The sequence below is a fragment of the Hylobates moloch genome, unplaced genomic scaffold (genome assembly GCF_009828535.3).
Source record: "Hylobates moloch isolate HMO894 unplaced genomic scaffold, HMol_V3 SCAFFOLD_29, whole genome shotgun sequence".
Classification (NCBI taxonomy): Eukaryota; Metazoa; Chordata; class Mammalia; order Primates; family Hylobatidae; genus Hylobates; species Hylobates moloch.
In genome coordinates, this window is record NW_026652304.1 from 1,467,994 (window position 1) to 1,485,380 (window position 17,387).

At 41.3% G+C, this 17,387-nt stretch overlaps 1 protein-coding gene across 1 annotated transcript in view; it reads left to right on the forward strand.

The window, feature by feature from the left end:
- Positions 1 to 17,387, forward strand: part of LOC116463206 (nesprin-1) — a 532,426-nt gene that overhangs the window by 497,184 nt on the left and 17,855 nt on the right. Inside the window, exons 131-140 of the mRNA XM_032146204.2 lie at positions 891 to 1,078; positions 1,946 to 2,096; positions 4,851 to 5,033; positions 5,302 to 5,439; positions 7,308 to 7,499; positions 8,588 to 8,921; positions 11,406 to 11,474; positions 13,197 to 13,339; positions 15,631 to 15,757; positions 16,792 to 17,003. Of these exons, the coding sequence (XP_032002095.1) occupies positions 891 to 1,078; positions 1,946 to 2,096; positions 4,851 to 5,033; positions 5,302 to 5,439; positions 7,308 to 7,499; positions 8,588 to 8,921; positions 11,406 to 11,474; positions 13,197 to 13,339; positions 15,631 to 15,757; positions 16,792 to 17,003 (1,737 nt within the window). The remainder of the gene's footprint in view (positions 1 to 890; positions 1,079 to 1,945; positions 2,097 to 4,850; positions 5,034 to 5,301; positions 5,440 to 7,307; positions 7,500 to 8,587; positions 8,922 to 11,405; positions 11,475 to 13,196; positions 13,340 to 15,630; positions 15,758 to 16,791; positions 17,004 to 17,387) is intronic.

The window sequence follows — 17,387 nt, forward strand, 5'->3', positions numbered from 1 at the left end:
CCAGCCAGGCATGATGGTGGGTGCCTGAAATCCCAGCTACTTGGGAGGCTGAGGCAGGAAAATCACTTGAACTTGGGAGGCAGAAGTTGCCATGAGCTGGTATTGTGCCATTGCTCTCCAGCCTGGGTGACAGAGTGAGACTCCATCTCAAAAAAAAAAAAAAAAGTAAATCTTTGGATCTTAAAGCCCAGTTCTTGAGTGTCAGGTCTAGCACGTGCATATATACAGGCCCTCGGTATCTATGGTTCTACATTGGTGGATTCCACCAACCCTAGATCAAAAGTATTTGGAAAACAATTTGCATCTGTATTGAATACGTACAGACTTTTTATTCTTGTCATGATTCCCTAAACAATACAGTATAAGAACTATTTATATACCATTTACATTGTATTAGGTATTATAAGTAATCTCAAGATGATTTAAATGTATGGAAGGATGTTCGTAGTAGGTATGCAAATACTACAGCATTCAATATCAAGGACTTAAGCAACCATGGGTTTTGGTGTCCGAGGGAAGGTCTGGAACCAATCCCCTGACAGATACTAAGAGATGATGATTGATTGATTGGAATGAAAGTGATGTATTCGTGAAGTAGAATCTGGGGCAAGATTCATTTTTTATTGATTAAAGAAGTTAGTTTTAGTCCCATTTCATTTGTTCAGTTTATATTTTAGCATTGCTCACATAGCCAAAATATTTCTACATCCATTTTCTAGTACTTTTGAGCTTACTGGATTTCATAAATGAGGCTCAATAAATGTCATACATTCAAGGAAATTAAATATTTGTCAAGGTGTAGCCTAGCCATTTACCAACAAATGTTGCTTCAGTTTCTCTCATCTGTATACATGTAATTGTTGAATAAAGCCTGTTGCGTTCCCCTGCAGGAGCTTCAGAGAGACATAGAGAAGCATAGTACAGGTGTTGCATCTGTCCTCAACCTGTGTGAAGTCCTGCTGCACGACTGTGACGCCTGTGCCACTGATGCCGAGTGTGACTCTATACAGCAGGCTACAAGAAACCTGGACCGGCGGTGGAGAAACATTTGTGCTATGTCCATGGAAAGGAGGCTCAAGTGAGCTGGGCTGCTGAAACAGATAGGGAAGAGGAAAGACCAAAAAGAAAATAAAAATCACCCAGAGTATCCACTATTCACTCTTTCCTGTTGGTTACAATGTCCAAAAATAGCTGTGGCTTCCCAAACTTACTATTGTCTACATTTAGTTGGGAAAATAAGTAGTTATAAAGGTAATATATAAATATAACAAGACAAGTTATGTCTGACCTAACAGTTAAAATATAATACGGAAACATAAAAATACACCCTTGTCAAACAATCATAACATTACAGAATGTGTGGCTGTGAGAACAGTAACATTCTTTTATTAAAAATTAAATAATAAAAGCACATTTATCTTTAAGCCCTTTGAAATTTAAGGTGGCAGATAATCGTGCTGTGTTACAAAGTGATCATCATGGCTGTGCTCTCTGGTAAACTGTTGAAAGCTTAATATTTGTCCTGCTGTCATAGATTGACTTTTGTCAGTGTGAGTTGAATGTTGGACTTAAATGGATTTTCAGACCTCGTCTTTATTTCCGTAAAACACTGGCCTGAGTGCACACTGTAAACCTGTTGTTGCTTTTCTAAACTTGTTGTACACATCCAAGGCAGCTCATGTGATGTGCTTGTAATTTTCAATTTGACTAATTCAAAATCCAGAGCTGCAGGACATGTTTTTAAAAAAATAAAACAGCTGTTTTATTTTAGCTCAAACAGTTGTCTCTCTTGCTCTCTGGTCAAATTTGGCTCGAGGAATGGTTATTGTTTGGCATGACAGTTGCCTCTGTGGGCACCCTTAATCCAGTCGCAGTCATCAGACCAGGTTCGGGAGCGAAAACAGTCTCCAATAATCAGAATCTGTTCTTTCATTTTCTGCCCCAGAATTGAAGAGACGTGGCGATTGTGGCAGAAATTTCTGGATGACTATTCACGTTTTGAAGATTGGCTGAAGTCTTCCGAAAGAACAGCTGCTTTTCCCAGCTCTTCTGGGGTCATCTATACAGTTGCCAAGGAAGAACTAAAGAAATTTGAGGTGATCTATAATTCCAAATTTTTAATCCTTATTTTGCTGTTAAAGTAGCCAGCTGGTAGTTGGAGTTCCAAGACCTAAACTAGCTGTTCACCACATGTTATCTGTTCAAATTGCTGGGTGAGGACTTTGCAGCCATCTTTATTATGACCTCATATGTAGGCAAAGAAGGGGGAAAAAGAGGTTTTTATTTTAAGATTATCAAGAAGCAGAAATACTGTAGTAATGAAGAGAGATTCTACTAGAAAAGAAGAATCGTGATTCCTCCCAAAAGATCTTGGCATGATTTTTATTTCAGAATTATTCCACAGTCAACCATCTTTTCTAAGATTAAAATATGATTTTTTAATACTATAAACATCTACCTTCCAAATACATTTTTGTATTTTCTTTACTTAATCGCAGTGTGTGTGTATGTGTGTGTATTTGATAAAAGAGTTGGCTCTAGAATGGAATAAAACGTTTTCATTATAATTCATTTTTAATTACACAGTGAAGAGTAGTACTGGTCTTGAGTCACCAAAACTTTTCAATTACACTGAGATGAAAATAGCTGTAGTGTAGTCATATTCATAAAGAAAGAAGTTATCCAAGAATTGATTCCAGTACCTTGCCTGCTTGCACAATCTCAAGTCCACTGTGTCACTGTTGTACAATGAAGCTCTGACTTCTCAGCTGCCTTTCATTTTCATGGAAGACCTGACCTAGCCCAAAACTGACCATTTGTAAATTTGAAGGTGTTTTTCCCTTCAGTTCCCTCTAATAGGCAGTTGTGTGCTCAGATATGTTGACAGCAAAGAGTTCAGAAGCATTCTGACCATTCTCGGTTGCTAATTATGCCCCAAGTTCCTTGAGATGTTTAGAAATAAGACTGAAAATGTAATGAAATGTAGCTGCATTCATTTTTACCTTGCAACGTCAGGTAACCAGGCATTTACTGAGGCCTATGATGGGAAATAGGAAGTTCGCTTTTTATTCTTATGGAGTTTAAACTCTCAGGGTTGTACATGGACAGCTATATGAATCTAGAAAAATGTTCAAATACTTTGTGAAATGGATGAATTACTCTGATGTCTGAATGGTGAATGAATTCATATGTAACTGTACCACTAAATTAAAATAAACAACACTTTTATTCCTATATAAAAGATACTCCCTTAGAAAACTACTAGTAAAAAGCTCAGTAAACTCTGCAGTAGATTCCAGGTCATCTCGATGTGAATGAATGCTAGTGGAAGAGTTGCTCAGCTGCATCTTACACACTCGCTTCATAAAGGTTAAAACCTTTTATAATTGGCTTATACTGCAAAGCAGATTATATAAGATTCTTTTTGATGCTATTTTAGACTCTCAGATTTTAAAGCAAAAGTTAGCCTTATAGTTAGCTTCTATAATGATTGATTTTATTATTTATCATGAATTTTGTAGTTAATTTTCTTAAGAGACAGAAATGAATTGCAGAAACAAAGTTGTGCTTGGGGGCAGTCTTTAGCTGGTCCAATTGCATGAACGTTTGGGATGGACGTGGTTGTGCTGGGGTATCTGCCTGGGGGTACTCCAACCTTACCCCAATGGACAAACACGAACTGGGACTTCCAGTCATGGCCAGAGCTGAACTTTCCTTACCACTCCCTTTGCTAGAGAAATAACTTAAGATTTTTAGACTGGAAGCTGGGATTTCCTAGGATGAAGGCTCTGAAAGCAGCTCTCAGAAGGAAAGCAATTTAAAAGGCAGAAATGTGGTCACATGTAAACAGTGTGATGAGCTAAGGAAAACAGAATTTGGGGATTTGATGAGTACAGTTCAATTTATTAATTATAATTTTCATTTTGGTCTAATGCCAAGATAAAAATCAGTCATAAATCATACAAATGATTTTTTTAAAAGCTTCATTTTATTTTGGCCAAATGACTCTTATGCTATAGGGCTCTTCTATATTGCAGGGAAAAGGCAGAAAAGAATATTTTACCTTCAGAATCTCTGAACTGTCCCTGGGATACCCTCAAAAGCAAATAGATGCTGCTGTGTGGGGTGGTACACTAGCTCTAACATGTTTTATAAAAACTAATTAAATCACAGGAAAAACAAAAAAATAAACAGAGCATGTTCCAAATTTTTTGAAATATAAAGTTACTTGTATTTTACTGAATTACTTTTCTTAAAAGCTTATAATAGCTTGATTTTTTGGAAGACCTTTTGCAAAAGGTAGTTTTAAGTTTTTTTCCCAATGAACAGCAGAATTGAGGTAATTTATAGATTTTTAGAAAAGTACATGTTTTACAAATAAACAGTTCCATTATAGATATCTTTTTCTCCATATTGACAGCAGAAATCGTCAACATTTCAAACTCACATTTCCACACACGTGTATATTTTTTATAGTGGTTTGCTTTGTGGGAATATTTGTTTCCAGGACATTAATTATTTTTAAAGCTACATGTATATGTATGTGTGTGTATGTGTGTGTGTGTGTGTGTGTGTGTGTGTGTCTATATATGTGTGCTGGGTGCGTGTGTGTTTATTCATTACTACTCCCCATTTTCATATTTTTTGATAGATTCTCCCTTTCCTTTAAGTTACGCTGACTAGATGACTTTGCATTAACAAGGGGAAGTGTACCGTTATTAGACATCATTCTTTCCCTCTGTGGTAGTGTAACTTCCCATTCTCCCAGACGCTACAATAAGAAAACCAGGAGCCACTACTGAGAGTCCTTCGCTGATTTCCCACACTGATATGCTTCTCTGTGGCCTTAGGCTTTCCAGCGACAGGTCCACGAGTGCTTGACGCAGCTGGAACTGATCAACAAGCAGTACCGCCGCCTGGCCAGGGAGAACCGCACTGATTCAGCGTGTAGCCTCAAACAGATGGTTCACGAAGGCAACCAGAGATGGGACAACCTGCAAAAGCGTGTCACCTCCATCTTGCGCAGACTCAAGGTTTTTGCTGTGCCTCGTCTGTAATTTAGAGTCCAGAGGATGGGATTGGGCCATTTGAATGCAGTCTTGAGACACAGTCTCAGTGATTTTGTAAGAATGGGATGGCAGGAGGAATAAACGGGGGAGTGATATAGCAAAGGATTGCAGGCTTCTCATTACTTGCTGAGAAAATGACTTTACAGAACACTGGAATTTGCTGTGCCATCTCCATATGTTTAGAAGGACTTTTAATAAAAATAATTGTTACTACTTTCCTCTTGCCTTCCAGCATTTTATTGGCCAGCGTGAGGAGTTTGAGACTGCACGAGACAGCATTCTGGTCTGGCTCACAGAGATGGATCTGCAGCTCACTAATATTGAACATTTTTCTGAGTGTGATGTTCAAGCTAAAATAAAGCAACTCAAGGTAATAGATTATTTTTCAAGTTATCAATGTGAAGAAAACCCGAAAAGGAAAGGATTTGTGGCTGTTTTGTGAAGAACATAGCAAATAACTTTTCTTTTGAAAAATGAGTTCTGGACTGCAAACAAAATCAGAAAATATAAAATATATAAAAAATAAGATAAAGAGCACTACCCAGAGATAACTGCTATTGCTTATCTCGGGGTAGTGCTCTTATCTTATTTGATATTGATATTGTTGTTGATATTTTTCAACAGCTTGAATGATTTTCAATCAGCTTGATTGCCAGGGTGTTAGGGATGTTCTGTTGTTGTTGTTGTTGTTGTTTTTTTTTTTAGAGAGAGTCTCGCTCTGTCACCCAGGCTGAAGTGCAGTGGTGCAATCTTGGTTCACTGCAACCTCCGCCTCCCTGGTTCAAGCAGTTCTCCTGCCTCAGCCTGCCAAGTAGCTGACATTACAGGCACATACCACCACGTCCGGCACACTTTTGTATTTTTGTATTTTTTTAGTAAAGATGGGGTTTCACTATGTTGGCCAGGCTGGTCTCAAACTCCTAACCTCAAGTGATCTGGCTGCCTTGGCCTCCCAAAGTGCTGGGATTACAGGCTTGAGCCACCCTTCCTGGCCTTGTTGTTGTTTTCATTTATTTTTTCTAATTTGTTTGTAGCACCTTCACATGGTTCCTTTAACCTCCATGTTGCAAAGCAATACAACTTTCCTATGTCAGGATTTCATTCCTCATAGTCTACATTCTTAGATACCAAGTTAATTTTAAATACATTTTGTATTTTTCACTATATAATTCAAACACAGAGGCTAGCTAGAAATTTGAATAGGTGGGATATACATTAGATGTAAGGATTTCCTAAAAGGGGGAGTGTTTAACAAATTGAATATTTTCCAAGGCAACTTATGAAATTTTCTTCCCAAGATAGATGGATTTTTTTAAAGAATGTTCATGACGCCCATAACCTTTGGGTTGTTATAATGAAACAAGGAACTTGCCCTTAGACACGGATTCTCAGGATGGAAGAAACAGTAAACCCTGCTATTCTGCCTCACCCTCTCCCCTGATTCCTCTCTCCTGTCATCTCACAGGCAAATCAACATTTACATCCTTCCACGGAAAGTTTCTGCCAAGTGATAATTGAATCTTGTCCCTCGGGACTCTGGCAGGATGATGGAACTTATTACTACCCTCCCTTCTCTCCTGGGAGTCTTTTTCACCATTGGACAATTCAGCTCTTCCACAATTTATTGAATTAAAAGTTAACACTGAAACATACCCCAGTGATTTAAATCTTTTGCAACACATAGAATGAATCTAAATAATCCTCCTGGAATTCCTTGTTTTTCAAATCATTATAACTTTACCTGCCTATGTTCTGAAATAATAAAAGAATCACCTGAGAAGAAGGCGTGGCATTGGATGGCTTCTCTTAGTCATGTTTGACATAGGATGAGGACATCTGAAATTAAAATATTCGGGATATTTCTTTAAAATGCCACATTTATTTCAGTGGCAGTGTATTGACTGCCATTGCTTTCATTAGGGATAACCAGTGCTGTCAACTTACGGTGGGTTTGAGTATTTTCCCATGTTATTCTCTACCCACACTACGTGTGATGGTAAATTTTATTAGCCAAAAGCGCATTTCTGATCATGGAATTCGAATGTTTCTATTTATGACTCCTGTTCTGACTGAAAATGCGTATGATTTACTTTAGAAGGTAATAGCCTCTTGTATATGGTCAATTAAATAGCCCCTACATGTCTTTTTTAATGTAATGAGAAATACATCTATTATGATTCTTTTATATCAATGTAAGCAACAACAACAGCGAAATCACATGAGATTTGTACTCCCTAGGCCTTCCAGCAGGAAATTTCACTGAACCACAATAAGATTGAGCAGATAATTGCCCAAGGAGAACAGCTGATAGAAAAGAGTGAGCCCTTGGATGCGGCGATCATCGAGGAGGAACTAGATGAGCTCCGACGCTACTGCCAGGAGGTCTTCGGGCGTGTGGAAAGATACCATAAGAAACTGATCCGCCTGCCTGTATGTAACATTGATTTTCTTAGTTGTCGTTAAATCTAAAGAAAATAAATCGTGTGGGATTGAGTTGTACTGTATAGTGGGTGAGAGCCCAGACTCTGGAGCTGGAGCACCTGAGTTCAAGTCCTAGCTTTGTCCTGCATTGTCGCTGTCACCTTCGGCAAGCTACTCACTTCACCCTTCTTGCTTCAGCTTCCTCAAATGTGAAAGTGGTTTAGTAGCAGTAACTACCCTGTACAAAGGATTGTTTTGAGCATTAGATGAGTTAATGTATAGAAAGAGTTTAGAAGAACATTTGGCTTATATCTTCTATGGAAGATAAGTAAGAATCTTTTGATCACAGAAACATATGGGACAGCGTGGCTCTAGAGAAGCCTCTGGAAGAAATAAGAAAAGTCTCTAGAAGAAATACAATAAAAGGAACAGCTTCTTAATTGATGAGGTTAGGTTTAGGTGAATTTTCATTCTTCCATTTTCCTAATTGCTACCATAATCACATCGTACCTATAAGAGGTGTTATTAGAGTATTGGGAATCTTCTACAATCAAACCTATTTTATATCTGGGCTATAAGGACAAGCTAAGTTCTCAGTAATTTGCTCTTATTTCCGATCCGTGCCAGTGTGTAGGTGTTGTGTGGTAGACATGGTAGTAGATTGCCCTTCTTTATAATATTTATTTAATCTCATATTAATTATTTGAAGTAGGTTTTAATGTTATTCCCATTTTACCAACAATGAAACTGAGGCTTATGTAGGATAATTTATAAGACTTTTTAGTTTTTTCACACTCAGAAAAAACCCTGTGGGATGCCTGGGACTGTTATTCCCATTTTATAGATGAGAAAACTGAGGCCCAGAGGAATTAATTTCCTTATCCAAGCTTAAACAGGAAGCACACAGCATAACTGAGATTTCAACCCAGACAGTCAAACTCTAGAGCAGCACTGTCCCCTGTATTTCTGTGATCAGAAGATTCTTATTTATTTGCTCATAAGAAGTTAAAAATTGTCCCCTCATGGTAGGCAGGTGGCCCCGATAAAAAGATAGTCTGACCACTACAGTGACGGGGTTGCCTTGACTTCCCTTCTAGCTCCCAGACGATGAGCACGACCTCTCAGACAGGGAGCTGGAGCTGGAAGACTCTGCAGCTCTGTCGGACCTGCACTGGCACGACCGTTCTGCAGACAGCCTGCTTTCTCCACAGCCTTCCTCCAACCCCTCCCTCTCGCTCGCTCAGCCCCTCCGGAGCGAGCGGTCAGGACGAGACACCCCGGCTAGTGTGGACTCCATCCCCCTGGAGTGGGATCACGACTATGACCTCAGTCGGGACCTGGAGTCTGCAGTGTCCAGAGCTCTGCCCTCTGAGGATGAAGAGGGTGAGGATGACAAAGATTTCTACCTCCGGGGAGCTGTTGGCTTATCAGGTAGGAAAGATCCTCTCCAGTGTGCCAGCTTAAAGGAAAGTCAGAGGGAATTAATATTGCCCTGGAAACATGACAGCTATCCAGAATCATTTGCTTCCTTCTCCCATGCGGAGAAATTGTACCTAAGTGAACACTTAGATATGAATGTGATTATAAAATGCAAAATTTGGTGTGGCCATTGATTTATTCCACGTAGATTTGTGGTAGTAGGTGACAAGTGCTTTGCCAGGTCCTAGGAATACACAGTTCCTCTTCTTCTCCCAGAGCTTCCACTCTAGTGTGGGACACAGTGAGAAACCACTGTGTGAAGTGTTTGGGGCTAAGATGGCAGTGTGGTGGCAGGACACACAAGCAGGGGCAACAAAGCTGGAGTCCAGGGAGAGGCTTTGGGAAAGAAACAGTGGAGTAGAGCCCAGAGGGTGAATCGCAGTTGGTCAGGTGGGCTCAGAAGTGCTAGAGGAAGAAAGCAGGGGAAGCCTCCCTGCTTTGTGATTGGCCTGGTGCTTTTGATCATCGACAGTTTGTCTGGAATGACAGGCATGGAATGGACAAAGTGGAGAAGAGCCTGGCTGTGAAGCAGCCTGTTCACCATGGGCAAGAGCTTGGGCTCCTATCCTGAAGGTCGTGGAGCCACAGCAGCATCTGTGGAGGGAGGTGCTGGGATCTTCCCTCCTCAGGGATGTGCAGATTTTCATATTGTATCTTTCTGGATACCACAGGGAGAAGGGCATATTCAGGGGAGAGAGTCCAAATGAAACCTTTTACAACCTCAGACAGAAGTAGGGTGGTGGCCTGAACCAGGGGAAGCAGCATTGGGAATGGAGAGAATGGGAGTGATATGAGAAATCGCACAGAGAAGACTCCTCCAGAACTCTCAGTCCATTGAACTGGGATGGAGGCGATTTTCTGGGCTGGGCATCTTGGTGAAAGATGCAGGTGGTCCTAGGCCCTGAGGACCACAAGAGGGAAGGAGCACTGTGGGTGCAGCTGGGCAAGGGAGGCAAGGCTGTGAAAGCAGGGAGGGGATGAGTTTGCTTGTGTGCATCCTGATCTTGAGATACCTGCAGAATGTCTAAATGCAAATGTCCAGTCGTAGATGCACAGGTGTGAAGTGCAGAAGCCAGAAATGCAGATTGGGTAGTTATTCACATGTAAATGTCAATGGTCCTGGAGTGAACGGAGGAGCTCACACAGGAAGAGTGTGTGAAGGAAAGCAAGAAGGACCACCACCCAAGCCACACATGCAGTGAAGGGATGGACAGAGAAACAGGAACTCTATAAGGAAGGTGAATAAAAATAGAATAAAGAGTTGGAGGCTGATCTGTGGCACTTGGAAATGTATCTCATACATTCTCTCAAAGGACATCTGGGGAATTTCTGTTTGGTTCTGGTGGTTCACATCAGATTCCCAAGGGATGACACTGTTCTAAAAAGAAAATGATTTCTCTCATTTCTATTTTGTCTTTACGGTAAGGCCTATTAGTCAGGCATATGGCATCTGAAGCAGAGCTGTCCAAAACCAGCCACTGGCCAATTGGGACTGTTGAGTTCTGAGATTGGACTGTGCAAATTGAGATGGGTTGTGCGTGGAAAACACGCTTACATGAATTTCAAAGACTTACTACAAAGAAAGAAAATAAAATATTAATAATTATATTGATTACATGTTATAATCCCTATCTAATATAGTGTTAAAATTAATTTTATATGTTTCTTTTTACATTTCCAATGTGGCTATGAAACCTGCAAGATTACATATGTAGTTCACGTAGAAATATATGGGACGGCGCTGCTCTGGAGTCTGACTTTCTGGGCTGAAATCTCAGTTCTGCCATGTACTTTCTGTTTAAACTTGGATAAGGAACCTAATTCCTCTGTGTGTCAGTTTTCTCATCTATAAAATGGGAATAACATTCCCAGGTACCCTATAGGGTTTCTGTGTGGTAAATTTGTGCTCAGACCAGAGCCTGGCTCGTAAAAACACTCTCAGTCACTGTGAGTTCTTTTTTTTTTTTTGAGATGAAGTCTAGCTCTGTTGCCCAGGCTGGAGTGCAGTGGCACAATCTCGGCTCACTGCAACCTCCGCCTCCCGGATTCAAGCGATCCTCCTGCCTCAGCCTCCCGTGTAGCTGGGATTACAGGCACCTGCCACCACACCTGGCTAATTTTTGTATTTTTAGTAGAGATGGGGTTCCACCACGTTGGCCAGGCTGGTCTCGAATTCCTGACCTCAGGTGATCCATGCGCCTTGGCCTCCAAAGTGCTGGGATTACAGGCATGAGCCACCGCACCCCGCCCACTGTGAATTCTTATGATTAATTTCAGGAAACCTTTGGTGAGCCTGCACGCTCCTCTGTGCACTCAGGAGCTGTGTGTCTAGAATAACTGACTTCCTTTTTTTCCCCTAGGAAAGTTATTTTCCTGCACAAGGGATTCAAGGTTTCCAGAACTTAGCTGTCAACTTAGACTGTGCTTTTTTTGCAGACGTAATGATCCCCGAAAGCCCTGAGGCCTATGTAAAACTCACAGAAAATGCAATCAAAAATACCTCCGGTAGGCACGACAAGCCGGAGCCAGCCTCCCTCCCTCCCCTGTGTAGCAAGCCTCCTCTCTTAGCACATCTGCTGTATCTCTCCCAGCTTTGTGGCTCTAGCATGTTAAGGCACAGCCTTCCTCTCTTACTGCTGTACTAGCAAAAACAGCTGGTTAAATCCACACCAAGAATAAGATTTCACTAATTGAGTGAAACAAAATAACTTCTCAACTTGTTAAATGGTAATTGGTCTCATTAAGTATAGACCTCTCATGCCCATTAACTGCAGAAAATATGAGAAAGAAAACCCAGTCATCAGCCTCTGTGCCCTAGTGTTCTACGTGGTGTGGTAATTTCAGCTTCACTGCACGCAAACCTACCTGTGGCTGGAGAGTCAGGGCGCAGGCTCTGGTCCCAAGTCCACCAGCCTGCATGAGTGACCTTGGGCACATCCACCACTTTATCCTCGTCTCAGGAATCCTGTGTGAGACAAGGGGTGAGATCAGATTTCAGCTCTAAAAAATATATGTAATTTTAATTTCAGAGGTCTTATAAGATAATTTGAAAGGAAAAATGTATTCCACGGTATGTTGAGCCATAGATAAGGACAGAACTATTCCTGAAACAAGAAGAATTAAAGAAAGAAAAATGGAACTAGTTTTGCTTAGTGTTGTATTAGACAAACTGTAGTTCAGGAGTTCAGGATCAGTGATGTGGGATGTAGGGGGGAATAGTTTGAACGCAGTGATATGATATCGAATCATGGAGTTAATAGTTTATGCTTCGGTTTTTGAAGAAAACCAAAAGGACAGAAAGCAAAGTAACATTACTGAGAGGGTGATTCCCAGGGAGAGACCTCTCCTAGGTGTATCTAGAAGACCTTTTTTAGAAACAAATAAATTCATTTAATAAGGCTTACTAATATTTGTTCTGCTTTCACCCCATGCTAGCTTCACTCTGATGATCAAATGTTCCTGTGTAGTTCAAAGGCTTTGATACACACACACACACACACACACACACACACACACTATAATTTTACAAAGAAATGTTACAACTTTCAGAGGAGAATGAGCCACAATTCTAGGCTATGAGTAAGAACCTGCCTAGATGGAAATGTTAAAATTTTAGCTTTCTCCTGGTTTTGTTTTAGATCTTAAATAAAAGCAAGTCGTTGCTAATCTGATATCTCTGTATATATCTATTCTGAGGCACTCTTTTCTTGATTAATGAATTTATGCCTTCAGTAAATGATGCAGCAACCTGAGCCTTCCATGACACTATCTTCCCCTGAGGTGCACAAAGAAAAATCAGAGGGAGGATCTTCCCCTGCTCACTAAGTGACAGCAGAAAGAACATGAGAAAAAAAACAGCTTTCTCCTTACTGAGATGCAGTAGACGCCATTGCAGATTTTTAGAAAGGCCTTCCATACTGACAACATTCAGATGATCAGGGGTTCAGCTGGAAGAGGGTCAGGTGCACGAAGCTGTTCAAAACAGACTGGAGAGCCGTTTTGCGACGTCCAATCTGCTAGGGCTTTCAGTCAAGCACCTTCATTGGTTTGGCCATTTTAATGTCTAACCCACCAGCACGATGGTACTAAATTTGCTTTGTAATTACCCACACCTGCCATTTCTATGCTGCTGTAACTGAAATCATTTCTGAAACTTCTCCTTGAATATCAAGCTTTAAATAAGTCAAATAGTTTGTCCGGTAAAGATTCTTATGGTTGCCACCGCAGGAGACCACAGTGCCCTAGAGTCACAGATCCGACAACTGGGCAAAGCCCTGGATGATAGCCGCTTTCAGATACAGCAAACCGAAAATATCATTCGCAGCAAAACTCCCACGGGGCCGGAGCTAGACACCAGCTACAAAGGCTACGTAAGTATCCTGGCCAGCCTGATTCCAACCTGTACGGAAACCACAGTTCTGTGTCAAAGAACAGTTCGTCTGCAGCATAAGGGCTTTATGTGGTCTCTGAATACCACGCTGCCCTTGAACTCATGAACCTGGATGTGCAAAGCCAAGCCCTGTTATTAAGTTACCATTTGAGTAGAACTTGTCTGTTTTTAGGCCCACAAAACTATTGTAACGACAAACCTGTTCCTTTCCACTGAGCACTTAGGGAGATCCTTTTCATTGAGAGCAACAAAATACTTTGGCTCCCAAAAGTCATTAGGCATTTTTCCAAATTCAACTAATAATTTCTGGACCAAGGTTATCCTTGGAGCAGCAGATTTTAGCTAATAGATTACTAACATGCAGTTTTTTTGTAGTTCTTTTCCTGGGTTCACCAAATGACCTTGGGAATGTTTTTCTCTTCTGTTTTTAGTGTGCTCATTCTGAAGAAAACAGTTCTAACAAGAGGGATTTGGGGAAAAGATAGCAAGGCATTGGATATACTACCAGTTCTATCTATGTGGCTATTGGCTATGTATGATGAAGTCTAGCAGAGGGTTATTTGCCCTACTCAAGTTACTGACCAGTTAATTTTCCCTAGAGAACTACCTGCTTTCCTATGCGTACTTGAGAGAATTTTAAAGCCAGTCTCTTCTCTGCCTCACGTCTTCTTTCATATCCAAAAGACTGGTTAGTACAAGGAAAGAAAAATGAATTTCCCCAAGTCTGGTCACAACTCACACGTTCTACTTTTTGAAATTAGGGAAGAAAACTGTTCTGGCTATATGTGTTGATTTTATTATCCTTACAATTACAGAAGAGCGGTCAATCATGAGTTTGTTTCCTGTTCAGTTTGGCCTATTATACCAACTTCTACTATAGTGAAACCACTTTTTAAAAATACCTGTGATATAGTTTTATGATGATAATCATACTGACATCACTGGGATTACACTTAACCTCAACCAAAAGTAATCAAAGTAACAGTCCTATTGGCATTGTGATTTGTTAAAGGCTTTATGGTAAGCACAGCGGGAGTATCTTGAAATGATTTGTTCTTTTAATCTTTGAATACTGTATGTGATGTTAAAAATGAATTTGGAAGCTTTTCTTTGACTTCAGAATTTAGTTCCTTGATACCTATTAAACATTGCTTACATTTTTTGGTAAAACAGCTGGCTTTAATATTGCTCTATAATTTTAAGTATTTTAATTATTTAATGCAAGAAAGTTCCCATGAGATTTGTGGTAACATTAACGTTCCCACATTTCAATTTAAGAAAGAGAAAGAGGGAGCAACTTGCCAAAAATTATATACTGCATTGCCAGCTGAGGGCTCTGAGTTTTAAATCGCAGATTGGTTTAATCTGTTTTGATCCATGAATCTTAAAGAAACTTCAAGGACTTCTTATGCAAAATCATGTATGCAAAGTATATCTTTAAGGCATTGCTTTTTGTATATGTGAATGTATCACCTGTTTAAAGGCATGTTTTTGAACTTTGCTTATTTAGTTTTTTTTTTTTTTTTTGAGAGACAGGGTCTCACACTCTGTCACCGAGGCTTGAGTGTGGTGTCATGGTCTTAGCTCACTGCATGCAGCTGAATTCCTGGGCTCAAGCAACCTTCTCACCTTAGCATCCTGAATAGCTGGGACTATAGGTGCTCACCACCATGCCTGGCTGATTTTTAAAATATTTTATAGAGACAGGGTCTCGCTATGTTGCCCAGTCTGGTCTCCAACTCCTAGGCTCAACTGATCCTCCCACCTCGGCCCCCAAAGTGCTGGGATTAGAGGCAGGAGCCACCGTGCCCAGCCTGCCTCTGCTTATTTTTTCTTTTTTCTTTTTGAGACTGGGTCTCACTCTGTTGCATAGGCTGGAGTGCAGTAGCGCAATCATGGTTCACTGCAGCCTCGACCCTCCGAGCTCAGGTGATCCACCTCAGCCTCCCAGGTAGCTGAGACTACAGATGCATGCCACCATGCCCAGCTAAATTTTTTGTATGTTTTGTAGAGACAGAGTTTTGCCATGTTCCCCAGGCTGGTCTCAAACTCCTGAGTTCAAACAATCCATCTTCCTCGGCCTCTCAAAGTGCTGGGATCACAGGCCTGAGACACCACACTCGGCCATCTTGGCTTATTTTTAGCAGGGTGGCACAGAGGAGCCAAACACAGACACTTCTCTTGCTGAGAAGCTACAAAGATATTTTCCCCAGAAGCTTTTGCACTCATGAAGATTTGGGTGACAGGGGCCGGCTGTTTATGTCTAAACAGATGAAACTGCTGGGCGAATGCAGTGGCAGTATAGAGTCCGTGAAGAGACTGGAGCACAAACTGAAGGAGGAAGAGGAGAGCCTTCCTGGCTTTGTTAACCTGCATAGTACCGAAACCCAAACGGCTGGTGAGTGCATAGCATCCAGTTCAAGAGTGAATGAAATAGAAGATCCTGAAGCACTTTGTTAACAGTGAAGTTCCCCTTAGGCTGCTTGGCCTTGCTCTACACCATTCTATCCCGAGAATTTCCTTCCAAGTTATAACAGTCTCCTTTGACAGTGAGGGGATGATGCATGCCATCGTGGTAGTGTTTGCCCATGTTTCATTTATTATTATTATTATTTATTTATTTATTTATTTTTTTTTTTGAGACAGAGTCTTGCTCTGTCACCCAGGCTGGAGTGCAGTAGCGCGATCTCGGCTCACTGCAAGCTCCGCCTCCCGGGTTCACGCCATTCTCCTGCCTCAGCCTCCCGAGTAGCTGGGACTACAGGCGCCCGCCACCACGCCCGGCTAATTTTTTGTATTTTTAGTAGAGACAGGGTTTCACTGTGGTCTCGATCTCCTGACCTCGTGATCCGCCCGCCTCGGCCTCCCAAAGTGCTGGGATTACAAGCGTGAGCCACCGCGCCCGGCCTATTATTATTATTTTTAATATTGAGATGAAGTCTCGCTGTGTTGCCCAGGCTAGACTCCAACTCCTGGGCTCAAGTAATCCTCCCGCCTCCCCTCAAGTAGCTGGGATTACAGGCGCGCACTACCACCCCAGCCCTCATGTTCCAATTATTGTAATGCACTGTTTCTCACATATCTAATCAGGCATTTTCTGTGTGTGTGCTCAAAGCCCTATTGTAGACAGGATCCAAGAACTGAACGATAGTTCGTGCTCATGACTGCTTATTACTTTGTAAAGCTCTTTACAGTGTTAACGCCCATGTAACTAACTTTTTTGCTTCATTATTATTAGAAATACAAACAGAAAAAACACAGCCATTGTACCTGTGTAACTGTTATTTCCAGTTGACAACAACAAAAATGCCCAGTGGAATTACTTTTCTTTCTGTTGCTATTTAAAGTTAGCTGCCAATCTATGTTTAAAGCATTTCATAAACATCACACGTAGAGGAAAATAACCTCACTGTTGTATGCATGTCTTGCCAGGTGTGATTGACCGATGGGAGCTTCTCCAGGCCCAGGCATTGAGCAAGGAGTTGAGGATGAAGCAGAACCTCCAGAAATGGCAGCAGTTTAACTCAGACTTGAACAGCACCTGGGCCTGGCTGGGGGACACGGAGGAGGAGTTGGAACAGCTCCAGCATCTGGAACTCAGCACTGACATCCAGACCATCGAGCTCCAGATCAAAAAGCTCAAGGTAGCTGCCCCTTGCCTTTCCCACGGCGGACAAACAGAGAGCCACCGCGTGAACGACTGTGCAGATGGCACCTTTAGTTCGAGCTGCTCTTACACAGCAGCAGAAAAGGGATCTAACAAAAATGAGTGAGAAACCTCCAGCCATCCCAAATTCCTGTATTCCACAAAGATGGTTTTCTCTTCTTTCTTTTTCTTTCTTTCTTCCTTTCTTCCTTTCTTTCTTTCTTCTTTTTTCTTTCTTTCTCTCTCTCTTTCTCCTTCCTTCCTTCCTTCTTTATTTCTCATTCTTTCTTCTTCCTTCCTTCCTTCCTCCCTCCCTCCCTCCCTTCCTTCCTTTTTTTTTTTTTTTTTTTTGACAGAGTCTCACTCTGTTGCCCAGGCTGGA